This window comes from Canis aureus, chromosome 26 (genome assembly GCF_053574225.1).
Source record: "Canis aureus isolate CA01 chromosome 26, VMU_Caureus_v.1.0, whole genome shotgun sequence".
In the NCBI taxonomy this organism is placed as follows: Eukaryota; Metazoa; Chordata; class Mammalia; order Carnivora; family Canidae; genus Canis; species Canis aureus.
The window spans coordinates 37,072,963-37,093,943 of NC_135636.1; the positions used below are offsets into that span (position 1 = coordinate 37,072,963).

Below are 20,981 nucleotides of genomic sequence, written 5' to 3' on the forward strand. Positions count from 1 at the left end.
AAATAGTTGTGGAGTAAATGAGTGAACGGATGAGAGAAGGGAACACTGCTGGAGAAAGCCGACTCCACTGCAGTTTGGGGGGTGGGTAGGAGCAGGGACAAGCAGGAGGCTTTAAAGACACCAGCTCCTGGTGGGGGAGGACTTATGCTCTGAGCTGAGAATGTAGGTCCCTATCCTCCCTCCTCCCACCCTGGTGAGGCCCATTGGTGCCAGCTGAGATGACACTGTGGGTACAGTAGGGGTGCAGGTGGGACCAGCTGAGAGCACTCACGCTGACATCTCCTGCCGCAGGAGCCCGGCGGAAGGCCACCAGAGTCCGATCCAGACCTGCGGGGGTCCTTGCCCTGCTCTTGGACAGCCTCGTTGGACCACACCCTGACCCACTTCCCAGCCTGCTCCCTCCAGCCGCAGGCAGCGTCTGCAGCCCCTTTGGAAACATTCCCCCTCACAGCGGCCAAATGAAAATGTTTGTTGAAAACAACATGTGCATAATTAAAGCTTAATGAGCGCTTGTCTGTTTGGAATGTGCAATTAGATTTATAATCGGGGATGGGAGCGAGCTCCAAATGGCTTTAAATGGAGCTGAGAGAGAGGATAATTTTTGCCATAAATCTGTGGTAGTGCGGACGGTATGTAAGCTGCCACGGGCCTGCCAGGCCATGCTGTGCGCACTGGGCTACCCTGCCCGTCAGCCTCTCTTGGCCGCTGCAGCTGGCTAATGGCCTGTGTGGGATTCACCAGGGGTCTTTGAGGTGGTTCTGCTCTGGGCTGGAGTGGGAGCTCTGGGCTGGAGTGTGTGTCTTCCTTTCTGTACTCCCTGAGCTCTGTAATCAGAGCTCACTGCGGGGAGATGAGGGTTGGTGCTGAGTCCAGCTGCCCTGGTCCATGGGGGCCTGGCCGGTAAGGAACCAACCGTATCCTCACCATGTCACCCCTGGGTTGGGAAATGCCTCCACATTTTGTTCTCTGTTCATCCCAATACCTAGAACTCAAGTAACATTCATTGAATGAGTGGTGAGCCTCCTTACCAGCCTCTTGCCTTAAACAAGTCACTCCCCCTCTGTGGGCCTCAGTTTCCCCATATCTATCAGAGAATTCTTCTATTTCCCGGGACTGCATCTCAACCAGTGCTGTCCAGTAGAAATGGAATGCAAACCACATATGTAATTTTAAGTTCTCTAGCAGCCACATCTAAAAAAGTAAAAAGAAACAGGTCAAATTAATTTTGCTAATATATTTTAGTTAAATTTATATGTATGTATATCTACATCCAAAATGGTATCACTTTGGCATGTAATCAATATAAATATATTGATGAAGCATTTTACATTCTTTTGCTGTTATTCTAAGTCTTTGAGACCTAGTGTGTATTTTACACTTATACACATCTTAATTTGGACTAGCTGTGTTCCAGTGCTCCGTGGCCTAATGTGGCTGATGGCTACCATGTTGGACAGCACAGGTCTAGAAGGAGAATGGTTGGAGCCAGTTGAGACGATTCTGCTTCCCCATCTGTAAAATGGGGACACTGACTCCTGTTTCCTAGAGGAGGCAGGTGCCTGGTGGCACTTCACCATAGGTGCTGTAGTGATCACTCTACGTCTCAAAGTATTTTACGGCTAAACCAGGCAGTACTATCCACACCCACTTGTCAGCAGTGGGGAGGAGGGTCCTGCAGTAGCCACAACACTGGGCTTACTCACAAGACCTACTCCCAGCCCCACTGGCTGGCATTGTTCCCTCTGACTGCTAGATGAGGCTCTGGGTGCAGAGTTGTGAGGTCACCTGCTCTGGTTTACAAAGTTTGGAAATGGTGGGGATGGGAGGTCAGTATAGGCCTTTGGGGGATCAGCAGCCTGGGCTGCAGACTCAGCTTGGCCACATCCTTGCTGTATGACCTTGGGCAGATCCCCTAACCTCTCTGGGCCAATCATACTGTTGGATTTCTCAGCGGGTAGAAGAAAAATGTGCATTATGCCCAGTAAAGCAGGTGCACCAATAAAGAGAAAAACTCTTTTTGGAGAGAAATTGATATTGGATATTTAGGAACAAAGCACGAAAGTCATCATCATGGGAAAAATCCTCTCTCACTTGGACTCTTATGAAGATTTTAATTTACCATTTTATTTCAAATTATAGATGGCAGGTAGATTGGGGCAGGTAGACCTCATCAGGGGTCTTTCCCATGTGTAAGATCTCAGAGGTTTGCATGCAGGCCCACTCGGTTTCCTCACCTATGGAAGAGAGGTAGTTACAGTGACCTAGTGACCTCTCAGGGTTGTTGTGAGGATTCAATAATAACATAAGTAATAGCTAACAATTATCGAGTGCATGCTGTGTACCAGATGTTCTGAGTACTTTCTGAATATTAACTTATTCAATCTAAGTGACTAAGTGATAGTCCTCTCCATTTTCCAGGTGAGGAAACTGAGAAATAGGAACTTAGAACGTCACACCACTTGAAAAGCAAGGCTGAGATTTGGACCTAGGGAGCCTGGCATCAGAGCCAGTGTTGGTGACCACCGTACCACCGTCCTCTTGTAGGTGCGTTTGTGCCTGACAGCTCTGTCCCTGGCCCCCTTCCATCTGCGCAGTGCCTCTCTGCCCCTCCTCCGCCTCTCCCTGGTCCTGATGTGCATCTCTCTGTGACACCGCCACAGAAAACCGCACTCTCGGCAGGGCCCAGCGCGTAGCTGCCACATTCGCTGCTTCTAGCTTTTGAGCCGTGTTTTATCTGTGCAGAAGGAGTGTTCTCACGGCCCGACGTGGGGGTAGGCAGGCGCAGTGTATGCTGCTTTGATTGTTTCCTCTTTAGATGTATGTGAGGTACAGTTCTCAGTGTCTGCCACTGACTGTGCTGGGGGCTGTGCATCCTTGGTCTTTGATCTTGTCTCTGGGCAAGGGAGGAGAAGAGGGAAGCAGATTCTACAGAACAACTGTTGCTTTGGTACCAGGAGTCAAGGCCAGGTTCAGAACTGGCTGGATGGATTTGGGCAAGCTCTCCAGCCTCCCTGAGCCTTGCCTTGCTCATCTCTATAATGGGGCTAGTCATGTAACGTTGGGATTTCTGGGAGGGTCCCAGTGAGATGTCCAGGCACAGCTCTTGGCTGAGGTCTGGTATACAGAAGGTGCTCACTGGTCTGAGCTTGTAGCAGTCTTGGATACCATGTTCCCTGCTCTTTGCCTGGCCAACTCCTGTGTGTTCTCCATCCTGGGGCTCCCGAGTTACCTTTTCAGGAGCCTTTCTTAAGAGGCCCTCCTCTTTGCATCCACTCCCCTGTGATAATTTTTCCTGCCATTGTCACATTTGTCAAAGAAGCAGCCATTATTTGATATCTGAAATGCTGAATTCATTGCTATACTTTGCAAAGCTAGTCTCTCCAAATCAAGCATGAGCTGAGCTTTGTGGGTTTGGGGGGAAGCATGGACCCTTAGGGTAGAGGGACTTTGAGAAGCAGGAGGTTCTGGGACTGGACATGTGGCTATTGGAGTTAGACTGTTATTGATCACTTAGGCTGGGTGAATGCAAAGCTGTCACTGACCAATTGGGATGGGCTGCAAACAGGTTTTGTAGTTACTTGTTCCCATCTCAGGACTATCGCCAGTGAACTGCCTTTCTCTCTCAGGTGTGGAGAATAGGAACATTTTATTCCTTGAAGCTTCTCCATAGAACTGGGCACTCCTTGAGGGCAGGGACTGTGTCATAATCATTATGGTGTACCTTGTGTCAGTACGATGTTGGGCACATAGTATACACTCTCTAGATATTGTTCAGTAAGCAACTGTTGCCCCCTCTGTAACCTCAGAATCCCTTTGCTTTTATGTTTCTGTGCCTTGTGACAAGTTTTATTTATTATAAGTTCCCAATGGTTGGGGGTGCATTCCTTGGTGCATTGTAAGTGTTTAGTACATGGTATACCAGGGAATGGACTGGTTTATTTTGCTTCTGCATATTGAAATTCGATCCTAAGGACAGAGAGTAAGAGTGAATGAGGGGAAGACATGAGAAGAGTGGGGTCAAGATGAATGGACAGAACTGAGATATTTCACCTTTTCAGAAGAAGGAAAGTGGTCAGGATGGGTATACTGTCAACAATGTGGGGGAGAGGAGAGATTTGAAGGGGTAGCTGACAGCCTCAGTGACTGTCTCCATCAGGACCATGTTTCCTATGGTTCTGATGGAGAGGGTTGTGGCTGATGTGGTGATAAGAGTTTAGTTCATAATAACAATAATAGGTTAAATCCAAGGTCAAATCAACTAGTTACTGGTGGAATCAATACTCTAATTCATGAATCCATACTGTAGCCCAGTATATCACAGTACACGTAGAAGTTAAATTGAATCCAGGGTCGACTTGGGATGGAAGTTTTAAGGTTGGGTCCAAGAATACAGGTGTACAGAAGCAGGCAAGACTGCTACGGGGGCACTGCGTAGCCAGGAACAAAAGACCCAGGGACAGTTCTATTTCAGTGGGTAGAAAAGTGGGGAAAGAGGGTCCTCCAGGCTGATGATGGGACAGTATGTGTAAAGGCAGGGGCACTGGAGGCTCCTGCAACCTTGAGGGATGACATGGGAGCTGAGACTCAGGGCTAGTTGTCATGGAGGGTCCTGGATGCCAAGGCTAATGATGTAGTGTCATTGCAGGGTTTTGATCTGAGCACTGAGGAATCACTAGTGATAGCCACAGTAGAGGATGGACTTGGGGGAAGGGGAGCTGAGGACAAAGCCTCTGTGGGTGTTTGGATTAGGGGGATGTAGGGGCAACGGGATCCAGAGTCATCCTGGAGGTATTACCTGTGTCCTGTGTAGAAGGTGACATCTTCTACCATGATGGTAGACCACTGGAGGAAGAAGAGGTCCATGCACATGTCATGAGTTCAGTGTGGATGTGTGGAATTTGGGATGCTCATGGAACAGATATCCAGGGAGAAGCTATACATTGGAATTTGGACATAACTTAGTTGAAGATGAGCATTGGAGAGTCAGTGACATGTTATAACCCTAAGAAGGCATGACATTATCCAGGGAAAGTGTGAATAGAGTGAGAAAGAAATACCAGATATAATTATCCACCCACCTATCCATCCCACTCACCCATGTAACACACTCTATCAACCCAGGGATCCCACTCATCTGTTTATCTCACCCACCATTGCAGTCATCTTCTCATCCACCTATCTCTTCATTCGCACCCAGCCATCCTATCCATCCCACCCACCCATCTTCTAAATCTGCTATCTAATCACTGAGTCATCATCTGTTTATCTATATACTGGCCCACCTATCCCATTCATTCCTCCAAACTACTTATCTTCCCTACCCACGTATTTATCATCCATGCATCCAGTCATCCATCCATCCATCCATCCCACCCATGCACCTACCCACCATGCATCCACTCATATTACCCATTACAGTGATTTCCTTTTCTATTCACTATGTCAACCACCACCCACATGTGACTTTTGAACACTTGAAGTGTGGCTAAGTCTAAAGTAAGAGATGTGCTGTAATGTGAAATACACACCAGATTTCAAAGACAGTATCAAAAAAAAAAAGGACTGTAAACCATCTCATTCACAATTTTTCTGTTGATTACATGTTGCAATCATAATATGCTAAAAATATTGGGTTAAATAAAATATGTCATTAAAATTAACTTGACTTGTTTATATCTGCTTTTTCAACTGTGGCCACTAGAAAATTTAAAATGACATACATAGCTTGCATTTGTGACTTGATTTATATTTCCATGAGACTGCGCTGAGCTATACCATCTATGACTCATCCACCCATCTATTCACTCACCTTCCCACGGATATTTAATTTACACCTGTGATGGATCAGTGACTCTGTGGGTCGTAGAAATGAGGAAACCAAGGTGTAGATCAGCTAAGACATATGCCGATGGAGCTGGCATCTCACCTTTCACCTTTGCTGCCTATTTGCTAAGTTTCCTTAAAGATTAAGATAAGACCTAAGTTGAGAGGGTTGTTGGAATAGGGGCCCAGTCGCCCCTCTTGCCAAGGGGACTACACAGCACCGAGGGAGAGACAGACCCTTCTGAAGCCTCTGTGAGCAGAGTCCCGGTGGCCGTCATGAAAGGGTTATCCCCACACGTTCGATATTTGCAAAAAATGTGGGTTCTTTCAGATTCCAAAACTCATTTCCATGACAAAACTCTTGGGAAGAGAAGATGAAGGTCTGGCTTTTGCAGAACAATCTTCCAGCTGTAATGAGGACTGAAGATGGCGATGGGAAAAGGAATTATAATTAGAATATGAAATGGGGAAAATTAATCTATTCCAGTCAGTGGTAAGAGGATGTTCTCCTGGCATTTCGTGGAAATTCTTAGGCTGTTGTCTCCCCTGCATTTTACCCCCTGATTTTAAAGCATGCAGAAGGTTGTGTGGTGTGAAAAAAAATAGTTTGGGCTGAGGAACTGATCCAAATATGATGTGAAATATGCACAGAATTTAAGTTCTTGTGTATGTCTCTACATGCTCAGGCCATTCACAATTGTGGGCACATTTAGGTGAGTTCTATTCATGTAGTTGCAGATGAGGGGTATATTTTTATACACATCTGTCCATCCCTTCCTTTCCATGTGTGCGTGCTGTAGACATTGCATAGTAGTCATGTGAAGGGTCTATGACACGTGCACACTCATGTTTGTGCTGTGGATGCCTTTGTGTTGTGGTACATGTGTGACTAAGTGCTGTCGTTGAATGCTGTGTTGTGTATGACACGGTCCCCCACTGGTTTGTGGTGTATATATGGTCACCATGCTTGGGCACATTGCATCTGTCATATACATGTGTGTCCATGTATACAGTCAGCATTCGCTGTGTGGTGGGTATAGACGTGGGGATTTGTGATCTTGGTTGTGCACACGGAGGTGGAGGTGGCCCTGCTTTGCTTTGTGACTTCTCCTTTTGCCTTACAAGTTCTTTCCACTGGAAAGCAACCTCCCCAAAAGAGCTGAGGAGGTAAGCCCAGGCATTAGGACCCTGGGGGCCAAACCAGGAGAAGCCTGGGACCCTTGGGGTCATCCTTTCTCCTCCTTTCCCCCAAGGGCTCTCATATGGTGGAACCCTGGGCAGAGATAGGGCAGAGAGCAGACCCCCACTACCACCTCGGGTTCATGGCCACTGAGGGGCCAGGTCCCAAGCCCAGTGTGCTCCCAGGGCACCGTGCAAGACACCTGGGAGTAACCAGTCAGAGGCTGATCCAGCCTGGCCTTGGGAACCTCTGCCAACTTCTCAGGTCTTCGTTGAAAGTAAGAAGCAAGCTTTATTCTAGTATGTGGCAGCTTTTCTTGTTTGAATAAATGAATAAGCCCACTAGAGGCAGGCTCTGGTGACCTCAGGGAGTCCCACTGACCGACTCCCTTGTGTCCCCCAGCGTATACACATCAAAACCCAGAGTTTGGGCAGCCCCGGTGGCTCAGCGGTTTGGCTCCAGCCTTCAGCTCAGGGTGTGATCCTGGAGACCTGGGATCGAGTCCCACGTCAGGCTCCCTGCATGGAGCCTGCTTCTCCTTTTGCTTGTGTTTCTGCCTCTCTCTCTCTCAATCTCTCTCTCTCTGTGTCTCTAATAAATAAATAAAATCTTAAAAAAAAAAAAACAACCCAGAGTTTTCTTCTCTCATATCCCCAGAGCCATCCCCCACTGCTTACCGCAGATAATGCCTCCCTCCCTGAAGCACTAACACATATTTACCACACACCTATTATGTGCCAGCCCCAGGCTAATGATTGGTTCTGTAGTGGGGTGGGGTGCAGCAGAGCCTTGATCCCCACTCTTAAGGAGCTTCCAGCCTAGTGGGAGAGACCAAACCAAAGGAGTAGGCAGCCCACTCTGAAGCCCAGCCTTGTCTCTATGTGTGCAATTTTGGGCAGCAGCTAATCCTCTCAACCTGTTTCCTTGCTTTTAAACAGGGAAAATAACACCTGCTTCACTGGGTTGTTTTGAGGATGAAATGAGATCTTTTATGGCAAGCATTTTACTCAGTGCCAGGCATATTCATTCATTCACCAGATATTTGTTGAGTACCTGCTCTGTGCAGCGGGGAGAGCTGATAGGGGTCCTTCCTTTTGTGGTGCTTCCCTTCTAGCCAGCAGTTAATAAATGGTCTGTTACATGGGTTTTGGGGGAACATCTTTCCTCTGCTTCTTTGATACATGTTCCTATATTTTTAACCTATACCATACTATTTGATTACTATTGCCTTATAAAATGCTTCAGATACCTGGTTAAACTAAGTCCTCCTCCATTTCTAGTCATTCTTCCTTATAGAACATACTTATAAATTATGTGTGGTTTTTAAAAAGGTTTTATTTTTATCATAGTATTAAATGGCCACATCAGATAGTAACCAGGAGCTCTTGTTTAAGCTCCCCACCCTGTCCCATTCCTAGTCTCACTTCTGATTCTAGCCTCTTCCAGGTGGTGGGAGGTTTGGAGATGGCCAAGACACAGTTCTAGCCTCCATGTTGCTCTGGGGCAGGAGACAGATGTGGAGACAGTCTGTGTTGTAAGAGGGATAGGCAGAGGAGGTGAAGAGCATGGCAGGCCTCCTGGAGGAGGTGGTTTCTGAGCAGGGCCTTGAAACATGAGCTTCAGGTGCAATGTGGTGGATGGACCCCTGCCTTCGGGGCCAGTGCCCAGACTCTAGGCATGGTGCTACCTTTTCTTTCGTTAATCCAGCAGTCACTGAAGGACTCATCCCATCCCTCTGCTGGCAAGGCATTTGGATATAGCCATTAATCCTATTATTGCCTTGATGGGAAGACTGGCCTAGTAAAAGATAATGTGAATGGTGTCGTGCTTGCTTCATTCATTCATTCATTCATTCATTCAAAAAGCAATTATTGATTATCTGCTTTGTGCCAGGCACTATTCTAGGTGTTTGGGAGGCAGAGAGATTGAGATCTCTGTCCTCCAGGAGCCTCAAGGGAAATCCTCTATAAGCAGTGAGCATGGTAAAATAAGTAAGTGATATACTATGTTAGCAGGTAAAAGGGTTTATGGAACAAAGAGCAAGGTAGAGCTGGGCAGGGGAATCAGGAAGGATGGTAGTGGTGGGCCCGCAGAGGTAGGAGGCTGGCATCTGAGCTGGTTGTTGAGGAAAGCCTCTTTGAGTGAAGAGGGTCTGGATGAGCTGACATCTCGTGCATGATCATGGGGAGGGGGGATTTTTACAACCTCCATGAAGGTGCTTGGCGATGCCTAGCAAAACTACAAATGCACACATGTCTGGACCAGCGATTATACAAACTAATCCCACAGATAAACTCACACCCATGCGGAATGATGGATGTACAAACATATTCATCAACACAGTGCTGAAATAGGGAAAGACTAGAAACAACTCAATTGCCCGTGAGCTCAACTAGTTAAATATATCTATTACATCCATACTGTGGAATACTAGGTACCGGAAGACAGAATTACATTCTGATATAAAACACTTCCCAAGATGTGTTGCTGGGAGAAAAATGAGGTGCAAAACAGGGTGTATAGTATGTTGTCATTTATGTGAAAGAAACGACTATAAAAATGTATATATGTGACCATCTCTGAAAGGATATAAAGCTGGTCGACTCAGCGGTAGCCTCCGGAGAGGAGCTATGGCTGGCTGGGAGGTGAGGTGGGACAGACTTCTCACTCTGTTGCTTTCTGTGCTCTGGAAATTTTGGACCATGTGAATATAACCTAATAAAAAAATTAAAATTTCAATTAAAATGAAATGGCCAACTGCCATTGGGGCCCCTCCCAGATCCCTTGCCTACACAGCCATCTCCCATCTGCTAGGAGCACTGGCTGCAAATGGCTCACAGCTGATGCAGTTCTCTGGGGAACTGTCCCTGGCCAGATGGGGGCCACCCTGCTCAGAGGTTATGCCTCCCCTTGTCCCCTGAGGGGAGCCCACAGTCAGGGACTGACTGAACTCCACGGGGTGGTTCATGCCCCACAGCTCCTCATGGAATCGGGCTGCAGTGGCTCTCCAGCTGAGACCACGTCTTTGCTTAGCTACTTCCACTGCCCTGTCCTGCTTCCTTCTCTCCCTTACAGATTTTCCTAAAGAGCACTTCTGAAAAATCACATGCCTTTGAGTCCTGGTCTCAGGCTCTGCATTTAAGGAACCCGATCCAAGACACCTGTTTCAAGGAAAGAGAACTTACTGTAAATGAGCTAAATGCTTTACATGGTTTGGTACAATACCTCATGGAGAGGGGACCACTGTCATTATCCTCATTCAACAGATGAGGAACCTCAGAAGTTCAGACACCAGCTCAATAATACACATCATGGGAAAAAGCCAGTGGCCCCCAAGCCCACACTTCTCCTATGGCACCTGCTTCCTCCTGCAGGGAGATCTTCCTGAATCCAGAGTTGGCAGCTTGTCAGAACACAGGATTGTAGTTTCTATGCATGGTTTCTACCACAGTCCTCACTGCCTGTGGCCAGGGATGGCCTAGGGGGCAAATGTGCGGAAGCAAAGATTCTTAGGATGGTTAAGACCTGGAGGGCATGTCTGGGGCAGGTGTCATGACCTGAGGGGTCTGAAGATCTCCGCCTCCCTCCATCATGTGAAATTCCAGCTGTAGCTGATAGTCTATCATTTTGGCCAGAGAGATATTTGCATACTTCCAGGAATGGGGAGCTCAGTATCTGACAAGGATCACCTGCCACATCTGTGGACAAAGGATAAAGGGCAGAAAGGTTTTTCCTCTCTTCATCTTGTGATTAATGGTGCTAATCCAGGCCCACGGGGGCCACAGAACAGGGGCTGCTCCTTTCACCCTAGAGGGAATCCTGCTGAAATGCAATTTGGGCATCTTGGGCTCATGCTTTGCTTCCCAGGCCACCCCCAGACCTTTCTCCTCAGTGTATTCAGCACTCTGACCTCCTCAGGCTTCTCCTGGGGCCTTCTTGAAAACATCTTACTCAGACCTGCTTCTCTCTCTTTCTCTGTTCTAGTTTGATGGTGACAGTGCCTACGTGGGGATGAGTGACGGGAACCCAGAGCTGCTATCGACCAGCCAGGTGGGTGCTCCATCCTCCCTGTGTGGGGGTCCAGCCTGGAGCTGGCTGGAGCTAAGGTGCTTCAAGGCGGGCCTGGGATGGTGCAGAGCAGTGGGGCACAGCCCACGACTCTCCTCTCTCACGGTGATCAAGAATATCAAGTATCTCCTTTAAAAAAGACATCCAAATGGGACTATAGTGTTTTCTGTAAATCACCTACCTGGCTACGGTTGACTTAAAATGGGCACCATTGAAAATTTGGTAAAACTCCAAATATGTTGCCCCCATTCCCCATGCACAAGAGGAGAAATTTTCAGCAGCAGCAAGGAGAGATGTCACATGCTCTCCTGTGTGCCTCTTGCCACCACATAGCACCCATAGGATATACACTGACAGGGAGGTACACACATCCATGCAAAGGCATGCAGAGTTCTCCTGCCCACCTAGAGCTGTCTAGTACCAGTGGGGGTGGGGTGGGGATTGTGGATGTGGCATACAGGGAAGAGAGCAGTGGCTTCCTGCGTGCTCCTTCCAGGTGGTGAAAGAGACTGAGTCATCCTGGGCAAGGCTATCCTGTTCCCTAGCCCTCTGGGAGCCAACTGGAATCTGAATTTCCACTGAGAGCCTGGTCTCCAAAAGCTAAGCTTTCTTTCAGCCAGGAGTAGCCTCCACTGCAGGGCAGGATGCTGGGGAGGGTCTTCACCATAGGCTCTGGCAACCTGGAGAATGGTTCTGTAAGGAGTTGGTGCCTGCAGGATGGCAGTGGTTCAGGGTGCACAGGGACTTGGGGAACTGGAGGGAAGCTGGAAGATAAGCCCCGGAGCTGACCTCCATCCTCTGTGCATCATGAAGGTTGTGGCAGCCCAAGTTGGGTGGCTGCACCCACATTTTCCAGTTGGGGAATCACAACCCTGTTCATTCACACACATTTATGTGCCCTCCTATGTGACAGGTCCTGTGGTGGACATAGATGAGTAAGGCGTGGGCCTGTGGCCCCTGGGGCGCACTGCCAGTGAGGGAAGATACTGTGTTCACAGTACAGTGCACAAGGCCCGCTGCAGGGCACTGCACCCCCGTCCTTTGCCACTACAGGGGTGCTCATGTTGGGGCCACCATGCCGTCCATGCCCCTTCTCTGACCTGTGATCGTGTGAGTATCATGATGTTGCTGCCAAGCTGCCTTTGCATGGCTCTGACTCATGCCAGCCTGAGAGACACTCTGGTGGGCAAGACTCCAGGTCCTGGAAATGCTCATTTTGGAAGAGACCACTGAAATCATTTAATTGTCCATAATCAGCTTGGAAATGTGGTTGTCTCAAAAGACCAGAGTTTCCTCCTGAGCATCTCATCTGAGCCCTTTCACAATGTTTAAAGTGCATTTTGTTAACATGCCGAGCCTTGGCTCTCAGAACCATGGCGCAGTGGAGTCAGTATGGCTCAAACACGAATGGGGCCTGTTGGCACAATACTCCCATGAGAAGGGGAAGTGGAGCTCACAGGGCTCTGTGTATGCTCCAGGCTTGGGCAGGGGAGCATAGTCCTTTGGAGAGACGCAGGGCAAGTAAGGGTCCCTATGAGCTGTTCACAGCAGCACCCTCACCTGCTGCCTGGCTCCTCACAGTTGCAAAGCCTTTTCCTCAGTGCTTGTTTCAGCTGATCTTCACCAGTCTTGAGAAGTAGTAGGTTACCATCGATCCCATTTTGTAGATGGGGAAACTGAGTCTGGAGGATGTTGAGTGGCTCATCCAGGGAGGGGGACAGCTGGGGCTCAGAGCTCCACACATTACCTTGGTGTATGTGGAGCACTCCATTCCCACCCAAGCCTGCCACCGACTTGCTTCAGCTAAATGTCCGTTTCTCAGAGAGCTTTGGTAACCTTGAGATCCAAATTAGGTCCCTTCCCCGTGATTCTCTTTCATGGCACCGTGTCCTTTTGATTCATGGCATTTGTCACTGTTTGAAGTGGCCTGCTTATATCTGTGTGACAACTTGGTTAGTATCTAATTTCCACACTAGACTGTGACCTCCATGAGAGCAGGATCTGGTCTCTTGTTCACTGCTGTGTCCTCCAGTATGTTACAAAGCCTGGCATGTAAAAGGTGCTTAGGAAAGATTTGCATAATGGGTCATATGGCCCCTTCTCTTCTCTGGACTTCAGTTTCCCTGGCAGTGAAATGAGGCAATTGGATTCCCCAAGGGTCCCTTCAACTCTCTTGTGCTGTCACTCAAGAGTCTCTCTAACTTAGCACTTTATAAAGAAAACATCAGGATTCCCTGCAGCTAAGTATACCTGGGGGCATGAGCCAGCCTTGATGGGAACAGATTTAGCAATTACAATCTAGACTTCTTACAAGGTCCCAGTTGGCTTTTGCTGCATAAGAAGCATATCAAGGGAAACTGGAATGGATCAGTTGGTTGGACGATACGTTGTATCTGGTTGTTGGGCTCTTGATTTGGGCTCAGGTCATGATCTCAGAGTTGTGGAATTGAGCCCCACATTGGGCTCTGTGTTCAGAAAAGAGTCTGCTTGAGATTCTCTCCCTCTGCACCCCCATTTTTTCTCTCTCTCTCAAATAAATAAGTAAATAAATAAGTATCTTTTAAAAACCCCAAGTACTCAACTTAGTGTCTTAAAACAATAAATATTTATGTAGTTCATAATTCCTTGGGTTGGCAGTTTGGTTGAGTTCAGGTGGGGGGGGGGGCTCTTCTGCTCATGGCTAGCACCTCTGTAAGTGACATCTGTAAGCTGCCAGGTCAGCTGTGGGCTGGTTGGTGTCGGGACCTGCTTCTCTTCCAGATGGTCTCTCATGTCTCTCAGGCTAACTTGAGATCGTTCATGTGGTGGGAGAAGGGTTCCCAGAGTAGTCAGAACAGAAGCTGCAAGACCTGTTGAGGTCTAGGCTTTGAACTGGCATATGAGTACTTGCAGCACATTCTGTCCTCAAAGCAAGTCAGAGAGCCAGTCTAAATTCAAGGAATGGGGAAGTAGACCCCAACTGTCAATGGGAAGAGCTGCAAAGTATCGTGGTCTTTTAATAAACTTCAACTGCCACCCATGGGAACGAAAAATAGTGCTCATACTGATTTTACTGAAGAATAACAGACTTATCCTGGATGTGCAGCCTCCAGTGGCTGGATGGGGCTCCAGGATCCTTACTTCTTAATGTTTTCTTCCAGTCTTTTCTCTGAAGTGCTTGCTTGAACACACACACACACACACACACACACACACACACACACACGCTCATGAACATCCTGTCATGGTGTCCTGCCTCACCAACTGCAGGGATTGTGTTGTCCCAGTTCTTGGGGAACTGGACAGAAACACCTGGGCAAAATGAGGGCCTCCTTGCTGATAGAGGATTCAGAGTACAAACACTCTATGTTTGGTGGGGGGTTTTTGTTTTGTTTTTGTAATGTAGGCTCCATGCCCAGCATGGAGCCCAGCGTGGGGCTTGAACTCACAACTCTGAGATCAAGACCTGAGCTGAAATCAAAAGTTAGACGCTTAACTGCCTGAGCCACCCAGGTGCCTCCAGAGTACAAACGCCCTACATGGCATAAATGCATTTTATAAATACGGTTAAATATAAGGTTCACTTGTTCAACAAATGTCTGTTGGGCACCTATTACATGCAAAGCTCTCAATGTAAGCAGGAAGCCTTTTCTGGAAGACGTTTTCTTCCAGAACATAGGATTTCATCATGTTAAAAACCTGCTCTTTAATGTTACCTTCTCTGGAAACATCATCTTCTTTATTTAGAAACTTCAGTAGAACACAGGTTCTTTTGGGTATATATCAGCCAATGGTGCTCCCTGTTAAAAACTTTCAAACCAGCTGTTACGGGCTTAAAGTTTCTTTTGCAAATGCATGCTTTGTTGTTTGGTTTTTGCAAGTTTCCACAAAATACCTGCCTGGCTGCCTTAGCTTTCATACAGTATCCCCTTTCCCCCTTCCCTGGACCTTGTGTTTCTTTTTTACCAGACTTATGGGGTGGTCCGAGACCAAGATGCAGTCCTCAGGCATGGCTTCTGGCCCATCAGCAGCTTCTGGGAGGGGAGGGCCCTGTAGAGATCAGCTCTTCCCCCTGTTGAGAACAGACCCTGGCCAGGAGTTACAAGGAAAATATTTCCTGATTATGCCACCCTGGGAAGTCTCCTTCTTGCTAGGATAAGGCTGAAGAGGAAAGGAACGAGGCTGTGGGTTCAGCAGACTTGGGTTCAAATCCAGCTCTTGCACATCTCAGCCAGATGTCCACTATAACCCTCTGCAAGTTGTGTCAGCTTTCTGTCAAATGGGCGGAGTAACATCTGCCTCCCAGAATATTATAAGTACTTGAGGCAAGTGTTATGGATTCCTGTCACCAGGCCAGGGCACCTGTCATCCAGCTGTTGTGAGTGCTGGCTGCTAACTATTCACAGCTGCCCCTTCTCTGGAGAATTGGCCTCTGCCAAATGAGAACCATAAATGGGGAGGGGTGTGGGGAATGGTCTAGAAGGCCAAGTGGGCTCCCTGTCTCAAGGGGGGAGCAATTCTGCAACTCTCAATGGAGCTCCAGCTAACACAGCTCCTTTCCCTGCCCTGTCCTGCTTCCCTTCCCTTCCCAGTCACTTCTCAAAAGGAATGTCAATGTGCTAGGAATCCCTATTTCAGGCTCTACTTCAAGGAAATCTAACCTAAGATACTATATAAACTACCAGTGTTCCATAAAACTAGCTGGGACTTACTTCCATGTTTTTCTTATCATAAGTAATGCTTTGGTTACACAGATGACTTCTGGTCACCTCTTATGCCCATTTATAGGTCTGTGCCTTTATATGCACTATTTCCTCTGATAGGATCCCCCAGCCATTTTCACCCAACAGGTGCCTATTTGTTCTTTTAGGGGCACTGCAGATATTACCTCCTTAGTCTACTCTTCCTGGCTGTAGGTAGAATGTTCCACTCTCATGGCTGTAAATATGATTTCTGCTAAAGATTTCTGACTTTGTTCTAAGAATTATTGAAAGGATGTGTCTGGAGGGTGGGGAGAGAACTGGCACATGATTTCTAGCACATTCTATTAGGCAAAGCAAGTCACTGGGCTTTGTTAGTGAGAAAGAGATTGAGATTGGATAACATGATCAACTGATGCAGTTTTAAAAGCTGTCAGTGGCAAGAACAGATACAGAGAGACGACACAGGAGGGTAAGTGAATGATGATGTTGTCCTCTATTGTGGTTGAGGCAGAGGATATGGAAAGACGTGGATGGATCTGAGATAAGTTTTGGAAATAAAGTTGGTAGGTCTTGACATGGATGGATCTAGAGGGAGAGAGAAATGAAGCAATAAGGGATGATTCCCAGGCTTCCAGCATAAAATTTTCTCCAGCATGGTGGTATCATTTTTCTGAGTTGGGGAAGGCCTGGGGAAGTACAGGTTTGATAAGGTCAGACTTGGACATGTTGCATTCGAGATACTCATCCAAGTGGAGATGTCCAGGTAGGTAGATGGCTGTACAAGTCTGGAACTCACTGGGGAAGTAAACTTGGAAGTTCTTAGCCCATGGTGTTAAAACCGTGTGAAGATGAAATTTGCAAAGACAGAGAGAGAGAGAGAAAGAGTGAGAAGAATAGAAGATCAAGGAGTCTTAAATGTTGAGCTCCAATATTTGAAAGCAAAGTGGAAGAGGAGAAGATTGTGAAATAGGTTGAGAAGCAGTTACCAGAGAGGTAGGAGGAGAACATGGAGTCTTAGAAGCCAAGTGCAGAGTGTTCCAAGATGGAGGTAAGGAATTTAGGGCAATATGATGTTGGATTGACAGCTTCTTTCCTATCAAAGGATAACTTTTAAATAAATCAAAGATTTATGTACTCAATGTAAATCATAAAGGCACCAGGAAAAAAAAACCCTTAAGGTATGCTTTACAACTTTAGAGTGGGAAAGATATTTCTATGACTCAGAGTCTTAAAAGAAAAGACTTAAAAATTTGATGACAAAGAAAAAAGAAAAGAAACAGAACTTTTGTGTGGCTAAAACAGCATAAGTCAAAAGACAAGTGAAAAATTGGGCAAAATTATTTTCAACTCACAATACAGTCAAAGGATTAATCTCCCAAATATATAAAGAGTCCCCAGAAATCAATTCAAAACTCTGGTAGAAAATCATGTGGGAGATACGAACCAATAGTTTCCAGCACAGGAAATGCAAGTGCATCTTAAGTTTGTGAGAAGACACCAGAATCAGTTCATAAGAGAAACAAAATTATCATTTTTCATCTTTTAGATTGACAAAAATCCAAGTTTGATAAAACACTTTTTTGGAGCCCTTGTGGGGAAACAGGCACTCTTGAACATTGCTTAAAGGAAGAGTAAATTGGTATAACCCCTATGGAGAGCAAATTGGCAACATCTATCAAAATTACAAACCCATTGACCCTTAACCCAGCAAGTTTCCTCTTAGAAACACGTCCTAAAGATATATTTGCTCACATGAGAAATGATGTCCTCAAGACTACTCATTTTAGTATTGGTATATAGGCAAAGGATTGGCAACAACCCAAATATGAAACAGTATGGGACTAGTTACATAAATTATGTACATTTATCAAGTGGGATACTGTGTGGCTGTAAAGAAAGAATGAAGGAATTGGAAAGATATTAAAGTTCTTTAGATACAGTTTACTGAAAAAAGTAAGGTGGCTGGCTAACAGTAAGTACCCCATGTTACCATTTGTGAAAAAAGGTAGTGAGAATGTTTGTATTTGATTAAAGCAACTGTGGAAGAATATGTGGGAACTAGTAACAATGACTTTGTACATTGTGTGTGTATACGTGTATCTGTGTGTGCACGTTTGTGTGTGCACGTTTGTATGAGTGTGTATATGTATCTGTGGTGTGTGTGTGTGTGTGTGTGTGTGTGTGTGTTATGGAAACTGGGCACATGGATAGGTGTGGAAAAAGACTTCACTTTTTTATATTTTAGGGATTTTAAACTATAGGGATTTACTATAATTTCAGAAAGATGAATAAAGTATAAACAAGAAGGAGGGGATCAAATGCTCCTGAGGGATTGGTTGGTATAAGTGTTGAAATGTGTCCAATTGTTTTAAGAAAAAGGAAGTCATCCTGGATCTCAGAAAAGGCGGTTTTGACGGGTAGTGGACTTCATGCAGGTCCTGGGGTGGATTGAGAGGGGAGCGTGGGGCAAGGATGTAAACAGTGAATGTAGACAACTTGTGTGGGTGAAGTCTACGACACACAGGGGCCAGCACCATAGCTCAATGAGATGAGGACACCAAAGGAAGGAAAATTTTTTAAATGTTTAGAATGTTTAGTTGTCAATGGAAGGTATCCGAGAGAGGGTAAAGCTTGGGTTTCAGGAGATATAAGGGTTAATTGATGGTTTAAATTTTGGGAGAAGGTGGGAGAGGCTGGGTCCTGCCCAGAGGTGGAAGCTCTGGCCTTAGCCAGGAGCAAGGACAAAGGGGGAAAGGAGTGTGTCCCTGTAGACTGTTCACGGGAGCAGAGGGCATCTGCATCTGACAGCATCCTCCTGGAGAGGTTGGGGGGCAGGTTACCTGCTGAGTCAGGGCACCAAAGTCTGAGGGGGTGGAGAAGGTCTGGGATATTTGTGTGGCCTGTGGGAGACTGAGCTCTTGGTATAGGTGATATGAGGGCAGACAGTTGGTTGAATCCATGGTAAGGATTTGCGAGGCAGGTATACCAGAAGGATGCTTAAGCTTTTCTGTGCAAAAGAGAGACTGAAATAAAGATAAATGAAGAATCCAGTCATCTAAGCTAGATGAGGAGAAAAGTGAGAGGGACCAGGCTTAGAAGGTCTCCAAGTGGGGTGCTGGACAGTGAGGACACCTTAGTCATGGAGTGGGAAGAGGGTGGTGATTCTGAGAGAAGGAGTTGTGGGCATTCATGGGGTCCTAGGTGCATCCGGGGGGTGGGTGGCTGACACAGAGTGGTGCAGAGCCCAGCATAGCATGGTGGCTGAATTCTAGAGACCCAGAATGGTGCCAAGGTGAGGGAGATGGGAAGTCAGAGCCCGGAACCAGAGCCTGGGAGCATAATGGGGTAGGGGGATAAACAGGAGGTGTGTGGACAGCACTTGCGCTCAGATGCTGATGGAGCTGAGGAGGGTGGGGTGGAATTTGTAGGGAAGATAGACAGCGGTCCAGATGGGACAGCAGAGAGGGAGGAGGATGTCAAGCTTGCCTTCCAACCTGAGATACGTGAACAGTGGGGGGATGGGCAGCTCATCCGTAGAGGAGACAGGAAGTCAATGGAAGGTATGTTCTAAGAAGCTTTGGGGAAATAGGGAAATTTTTGTTCTTGGAGTAGGAATCCCAGTGGGTCCAGGGGCTATTTGCAAGGGGAGAGGTTCAGGTGGCTCATATTCGAGGTGCTCCTTGGGGAAGCCTAGGGCCTGGAGACTGTCATCAGCACCACCAACTATGAGCCAGGTGTGAAGCAAGGTCCAGTGTGGACCCTGCCCATCCATTGCTCCCTTTGTGTCCCTTGCTAACGTATCTGCGGAACATGTGCTAGACTAGAGTTATGTCATAAAGGCCAAGCTTCTCATGCTACAAAAGGAGGCCTCGCAGTTCCTCCCACCACACCTGGCACACAACAGGCATGCAAGGACTTTGAGCTAAGCAGATTCTTGCTGTGGGGTCTGCACACCACTGTGTGTGGTGACCCTCCTTCATAGATCCCAGAGATGCCTGGTCTATTTTTCTTACCATTGGATCAAGCATAGCCCTAGGGTGTGTGGATGGTATAACCAGGAGCCCAGAAGACCAGAGCTGGTCAGAGTCACACCTGTAGTTCCCCGGCACTGTACTCGTGGCTTGAAGCTACAGCCTCCTTCAGTAAGGGATGATGATGTAAGATGCCTGGGATGGGGAAGAAACCCAGAGCTCTGAGTTCCAGATTCCATCTGCTTCATTTTCCTTCACCTGCGTTGGTATCTTTCCCAGCCTATTATTCCCCATGTGAATGATGAGGGTAGATGGTCTGTTGGATTTACCCAGCCCAAATACCGATGATGCTGACGATAATGAACATTCACAGCACACTTCCTTGGGCTCAGGCATCGGAGCTAAGTGTTTTCTATTGCACTCTATCAGGTAAGTACTGTTGCTATCCCATCTTACAGACGAGAATACTACAGGCCAGAGAGACAGAGAGGTGGTGGAGTCTTTTTGAAACAAACAAAAATCAAATGATGCCCTGGGAATAAATGCACCAACAGTAAATGCACTGGCAGGCAGGAGGCCCTCCTGTCCTTGTTGCAATCTAAGATTCTGGGCTTGGTAACTCCAGCTTCTGAGTCTGTGTGTACAACGTAAAGGGCAGAGACGACACGGCTTTTATTGCTTTAATTAAAACCTGGGTGAAGAGCTCGCGATTCATATTAAAATGAAATTGTGTTTCGCTGGCCGTGGTGCCGAAAAGGGAACGGCAGTGATTACTGCTAAGATTACAAACAATCAAAGAGAAAAGGCCTTTTGCAAGCATTTCCTATTAAAGCCACAAACATCACACTTTAAAAATAATTATGGTTGTGTTATCCGAACATGATTCATGAATTCTGAATAAATATGAGGGGGCCTTGAAGGAAACTGTTTCAAGACCATAGATTTTGTTCAAATCTGATGAAATTTAATATCATTTCACAGGTGGAGAATAAAATGCAAGGAGGGGGAAAAAAAAACCCATCCTATGTGTATGGAGAGAATTGAGTATATGTCAGACTGAACTAATGAGCTTTCCCTCATCAGTCCTACACACGTGCTCAGAAAAATGGACGAGGCTCTCTTGTTTTCATTGAGAGAAAACTGCTGAGAAGGAGTCGGTACTTACACCTCACAGATCTTCATTTTGCATTCCAGCGGCTAAAAATATATGCAGTTTAAAGCTCTGCATTCCTGGCTGTGACATGTTTAAATGTTCGA

General features: G+C 46.8%; 1 protein-coding gene across 6 annotated transcripts in view; it reads left to right on the forward strand.

Moving 5' to 3' along the window:
* The window catches only part of TOX2 (TOX high mobility group box family member 2), a 132,971-nt gene that overhangs the window by 40,848 nt on the left and 71,142 nt on the right, over positions 1–20,981 (forward strand). For 4 of the 6 annotated variants that reach the window (XM_077873253.1, XM_077873252.1, XM_077873250.1 and 1 more), the window contains exon 2: positions 10,988–11,053. The exons of 1 other annotated variant lie outside the window; for it this stretch is intronic. In XM_077873253.1, coding sequence (XP_077729379.1) covers positions 10,988–11,053 — 66 coding nt within the window. Of the gene's footprint in view, positions 1–2,521; positions 2,545–10,987; positions 11,054–20,981 lie in introns of those variants that run through there. One more of the 6 variants, XM_077873256.1, reaches the window with a different exon arrangement.